General features: G+C 46.3%; 1 protein-coding gene across 1 annotated transcript in view; it reads right to left on the reverse strand.

Annotated features, from left to right (window-relative positions):
* The window catches only part of OLFM3 (olfactomedin 3), a 22,029-nt gene extending 16,023 nt beyond the window's left edge, over nucleotides 1-6,006 (reverse strand). The window contains 2 exon segments of the mRNA XM_009647513.2: nucleotides 2,301-2,447; nucleotides 5,878-6,006. Of these exon segments, the coding sequence (XP_009645808.2) occupies nucleotides 2,301-2,447; nucleotides 5,878-6,006 (276 nt within the window).
* Nucleotides 6,007-6,339: the final 333 nt, after the last annotated feature.

Genomic DNA, 6,339 nt, shown 5'->3' on the forward strand with positions numbered 1-6,339 from the left:
TGTCGACCAACCCCCCCAGGGCCTTTTCCACCAGGCAGCTTTCCAGCCCCTCTGCCCCACGCCATGTAGCGCTGTCTGGGGTTGTTGTGACCCCAGGGCAGGACCCGGCCCTTGGCCTTGTTGAACCTCACCCAATTGGCCTTGGTCCATGGATCCATCCTGGTCAGGTCCCTCTGCAGACCCCCCCCTCCCCTCCAGCAGAGCCACACTCCTGCCCAGCTTGTTCTCATCTGCAAATTGACTCAGGGTATACAGTTATGTCTATATATAAAACTATAACTATATAACTGTAACTATATAACCCTACAGCACATGTTTTCCCCCGAGCACTTCGGGAGGGGTGGGACTGAGATTTGGGGATTTTGGTTAGAAGGAAGAGCATGATTTTTATGTCTAGGAGACATTCATATAGTAATTCGGTATAAGGAACTCATGAGTCTGTCCAGAAATAAGCTGGGGGGTGCCCATCACCGCATAGGCGTTTGCTCATGATTTTGTAAGTAGATATAAAATTAGAAATTATATCCAATTGTCTGACTGGTAGAAAAGCACATTTTTTTGCAGGTGTTCAGGTAACTTTTGTATAGGAAACGACTTTGTAGCTATAGTGAGCACTTTTACCGCAACAAGGCAAGAATCACTGTCATCTAGAGGAAATTATATATATTTTAAGCAGTATAAAAGCAATGCTTTTGCCAGTCAAAGAAATGACACGTTTTGCAAGCGCAGTTATTCCATTTCAGTAAGTGGTTTTTTTTTTTTCCAAAACAGGAAAGCAGTAGGCTGCCGTAAACGTATCAGGCACCGCACTGACCTTTTGGGTCAAGGGAAAAAAAAAAGAATTCTACCTTCCTAATAACATTAAGACAAACCCAGCAGCATTCCTGTTGTTTGCAAGAGTGTGTGATGTTTGAACTGGCCGTTGTGTTTGAGATGAATATATTGTGACCTATAGAATGTGTGGATTTGGGAAATGCTCTTAAAATACTCCTAAAAGTCGTATACGTTAGTTATTGCACAGTTGCCACTGGCAGTTCTTGGAAAGTATTTTTGATGAGAAAAAGTAATGTTTCTTTCTTCTTTGCTTTCTAATTGTTGAAAGCAGGCAAATAAAGCCCTTTGGGTCTTGGAAGAACAGTGAGTGTTTCCATTGGGCAGAAGAGGCGTTGCATAGAGGCTCTATTTAAACGACTGTGCATGGACTGAGTGAAGGAATAAATACGACTTTACATACCCAGGATTACCACAGGTCTAATCAGAAGAAAATAAATTTGAGAGACTGATGATTTAGGCTCTTTTCTGTGGCAGCTCAGAGAAGAGCTATTGAGATGTCGAGATCCGAACACCTCGCCAGCCCCCAAAAGAATGTGAGATTCATTTTTTGTTACGTTAATACGTCAGAGTTTGGGAGATGTGCTAGAGCAGAGACTCTGGGGACTGAAGTCTTCCCCCGTCTGCAGGGATCTGGCACTGTAGTAGCACCGGAGCGATTTTTCTATAGCTAGAAAAATACTGAAAATTGCATGCGAAAAGATGTATTTTTAAGTATTTACTCTTAATGTGGCTTTCTGGGGCTGCTCGAGCACTCCCTCAGGCCCCAGGTTCGGGCCCTGGCTGTGGTGCAATCCCTGGTCCCTTGGTTACTTAGGCAGGGAATGCAGAACCATCTTCGTCCTTTCACGGTCGCCACATTTTTGCTGTTGTTGATGCAAAATAACACTTGACTGGTTTTACTATATACGCAATAGCGGGTAATACTGGGAATCAGAATTGGGTTGTTTAGGGAAAATTTGCACCAGCGGAGAACCAATAAATAGTATTACATGAGGAAAGAACAAATGAAAGAAAATTGGAACTGTTTTCTCATCCGTACGGTCTGCTTTGCCGGTGCTGTCACGTCTGTCTCTCGTTATTTGTTGGTAAGAGTCAAGGAGTGACCTCCAAGAGCATCACATGATTGAGGCAGCAGCTGTGGTTTAGGTTTAGGTCTAGTTTCAGGTGGGATTTGTAACTGGTTTTCACAGAAAAAACACTCCTGTCTGCCTGGAAGGAACAATTTTGGGAGGAGTGAACAAGAGAGAAGAGGCAACTTCAGTTGGCTTGGGATGGGAAAGGTGCGATGTGAGGAAAATGGGCAAATAACCATCGGTGGTGAGAACCCAGGTAGGGATATACCCTGAAGGAGTATTTCTATTCGATAACTCTTCAGTCCTCCCTTATCTATTAAACTTAGAGGGAAAGGAGTGGATTTCCCTGGGAAGTTCAGTGATCACGAGAGGGGGTTTGCTGGGATGACTTACCTTCTCTAGCAGCTGTCGGAGTTGCCGGCTTTTGGCATCTCTTGAACACAGGTTTTGTTCAGGTGCGACCACAGTGCAAATGCAACGGCCATCAGGATCCTGGGCTGAGCTGTAGACTTGCCACCCTTCCTTGGGGCTGATCTGAGTCTGTAACAACAGAGTAATAAAGGGAATGGAACTGTTCTTTTTTGTTGCTTGAAAAACCATTTCCTCGGAATATTTTTATTTTTGCAGCACACGTTTGCCATGAGGTTTCTCCTAGTCAACACTTACTGCTCTCTTAACTGTTTGGAGTGGTGGTTTCGCACAGTTTCTCTCATGTCTCGCACCTTTGCAGTAGCTTTCTAGAAGCATCCAGCACAGTTTTTCCAGCGGGGATGAAAGCGGTTTTCTGCTTGCAATTCAGCCCAAGCTCACCGATTTAATTCTTTGCAAAGGGATGTTACGGTTTTTCATCAGCAGAGAACAAACACGGCCTTTCAGCCTGAATGACTTTCACTCAGACTGATGGAAGCAAGGAGGACAGGAAAGAACAAATATAAAACCCCAAGGAGAGGGCAGGGGACGTGCCTTGCGCCCCGGGAATTGGCTCAGAAGCGGTTCGGGATGTGGGTGGGCAGGTTTGCTCCCAAGATGCCGCCCACGGGAGCCTGTTCACCGGTGACTCCTTGCGCGGCGGAACTGAAAAGCATCTGGTTAGTTGAGGTGGATGGGGGTGGTGGCAAGCACGGCACAGAGCAATTCGGACCTTGAATGTCCTTCACTGGGACAGAATAATTCTGGAAATTCCTAACCCATTCCTTTTCACAGCAATCACCACCGAGGAAGAAAAGCAAAAAAAGTTTGCTTGCAGAGCAGGCTAACACCGCATTCAGAGTTTGTGTGACACCTCGTGTGATACGTGTCTGTGCGTTTAATGGGATGTATGGGAATACACACAGAATCCCAGAGTGGCAGGGGTTGGGAGCGCCCTTGGGAGCTCACCCAGTGCCACCCCCCTGCCCAAGCAGGCTCACCCAGAGCAGGGGGCACAGGACAGCGTCCAGGCGGGGGTTGAAGATCTCCAGAGAAGGAGACTCCACAGCCCCCCTGGGCAGCCTGGGCCAGGGCTCGGGCACCCTCACACTCGTGACATCCATAGCATAAGAATGAGAGGGAAAGTAATATAATTAGGTGATTGGAAAGATTCAGGTGATGGAATTAAGACTAATGGACACAAGAAGTAATTATTTTACTTTCTTTTAAATCTGTAATTTAAAGTTAATATTATGCATTATTCTTTTCTAGTAATATAGTATTGACTGCTGAATTTTATAGTACAGATGCTAATGGATGCCATTGAAGCAATTTTGGTTTGGGCACAGTTGAATCAATTACAAGTTATATTATAAGACTGTGCTTGGTGTCGGCACAAGGAGTGATTATTTAAACTGGCAGGCTTTGGTATCGATGCTTTGCTGGCGGCAGCGCGGAGCACGCCGCAGTTCCTGGCCTCCGAAGAGGTGCAATATCGCTGTAGCCTGAGGTTAGCGAAGAGCACGGACTTTCACAACGATGACTCTTCTGAAGAAGTCACTGAAGATGAATGATAGAATCATAGAATGGTTTGGGTGGGAAGGGACCCCTAGAGGTCACCCAGCCCAACCCCCCTGCAGGAGCAGGGACACCTTGAACCACATCAGGTTGCTCACAGCCCCGGCCAACCTGGCCTGGAATGGTCCCAGGGATGGGGCCTCCACACCCTCTCGGGGCAACCCCTACCAGGGTTTCACCACTCTCACTGGAATTTCTTCCTTAGATCCAGTCTAAACCTACCCTGCTTCAGTTTAAAGCCATCCCCCCTTGTCCTGGCCCAGCTGGCCCTACTATAAAGCTTGTCCCCCCCTTTCCTCTGGGCCCCCTTGAAGCCCTGACCGGCCGCACTCAGCTCTGCCCGCAGCCTTCTCTTCTCCAGGCTGAACACCCCCAACTCTCCCAGCCTGGCCTCAGAGCAGAGGGGCTCCAGCCCTCCCCAGCACAGGGGCACGGTCACTGCCCTGCTCCTGCTGGCCACACCACTCCTGATACAAGCCAGGATGCCGCTGGCCCTCTTGGCCACCTGGGCACCCTGCTGGCTCATATTCAGCCCCCTCTCGACCAACCCCCCCAGGGCCTTTTCTACCAGCAGCTCTCCAGCCACTCCTGCTACCCCTCCTGAACCACTGAAGGTGCACGTAACTCCCGCCCGGGGGGTGCAGGGGGTGTTACTGAAATAACGCCTGGGAGGCATTATTTGGAACCCAAACATGTTAATACATATGAACACATATGTGTGTGTGTATAAAGAGATATAGATATATATGTGTGTGTGCATGCATTATAACTAGTGTGCATCTCTTAGTTTACTCAGTTGCAACTTTAAGCGTGGATTTAAATGTGATAAGGAACTTTATTACTTGTAAGATCACATTGCCACAAGGACTAGGAAAATATATTGTAGTTCAACGGGCACGAATTGCGTTTAAGGAAAGTAAACCGGAGCTTTTCCTTGTCTTCTCACCTTCTTGCTGCTCCAAGCCACAACAGAATTCTTTCTTGCAACATCACTTAATTAATTTTAAAGTAGTGATATTTAAAGTCTAAATGCAGTAATTTTTCTCTCGTAATGTTTTTCCTGTGTGCATATATTCAGTTAATTAAACATTGATTAGTAAATGTGTCATTTTTAGTTACAGCTAAAAGACAAAGTCCTGAGCACAGTGCACAACCGTACAAACAGTTAAATTTACATTTTACATAACATAGGATTATGTAAACCTCTGAGTGCGGTCACACAAAAAGCTACCCAGAGAAGGATGTTTTACTAAACATTTCGGAAAATGGTTTTCCAGTTTAATTTATGAATACCAGTATAGCGTTTCCTCTTGTCCGGTCAAAGTATTACTTCAGTTTTCAGGCTTCTCATGGGTAGTCAACCACAGCTTTTCTGTCATTAAAGGGGCTGCTGTATATGAGCATCAACCACACAAACTGGTATTTGTGTCATTTGTCTTATTCCCATACCAGCCTTTCTAAAATTCGGGTATTCAGCCTCCTAGTACCGATTTTATTTTGTTTCTAAGAGTTGTTTATTTGCTTAACTGTACTCCGATAAATAGGAAAGAATCAGACCCCTTGCCTACTGTAGTAAATACTCATATCTAACATCATTCATGCAAAAAGAAACCGACTGCCAGATATTTTTTTTCTTAATAATTCAGTACATCTTTCTGGAGCAGTAAACATAGGAAAAAAAAAGTTTAGGCAAATTAAATGACATTGCTGTGCTATTTTTAGTATTTCACACTTATAACCAAGGTATTTGCTCTTAAATATTTAAGGATGCTATTTCAAAATATTTCCTTTCATAGCAAGACCTCAACGTGCTCACCCGTGTGCAGTTTTACGATGCCCAAAGAGAAGCATGTATTAAGTGGTGACAGGAAGATGAGTATTAATTAAAGAGAGATTTACCACGAGGCAATGAGCTAAAGCTTTTGCCGGCCCTTAAATACTTCTTCAGCATTAAGATGGCTCGCAACACATCGCAGCTACTTACTAGGGTATCTGAAGTGGTTATTCTGGTGGTGTTTAGTCCTACCAGAGATGGGAGGGTTTGGGACATCCAGTTAGAGATCATGGCCACGGTACTAAGAACAGCCCCGAGCTTCAGCAGCGGAGGACTCATGGCCGTGGAGCTGACGCGCTCTCATCGTGCCCGGTTCTCATCCCGGCGCAGGCTGGCAGCGAGAGGCGTGACTGCAGCGCTCGACAGCCACAGCGGGAAGGCAGAGCCAGCCAGCCAGGCGGAATCATCCGCAAAACCCGCTCACATCCCTACGTGCCCTCCGTCTTCCTGCTCTTGCTAACAAAGGCTGACGACTGTCTTACGCCGACCGCTAAATAAGCAGCCCTTTCATAGAATCATAGAATCGTCTAGGTTGGAAAAGCCCTTTAAGCTCCCCCAGCCCAACCGCTCCCCTACCCCTGCCATCCCACCCCCAAACCCTGGCCCTCAGCA

Source organism: Egretta garzetta, unplaced genomic scaffold, assembly GCF_000687185.1.
Source record: "Egretta garzetta isolate BGI_Z169 unplaced genomic scaffold, ASM68718v1 scaffold149, whole genome shotgun sequence".
Lineage (NCBI taxonomy): Eukaryota > Metazoa > Chordata > Aves > Pelecaniformes > Ardeidae > Egretta > Egretta garzetta.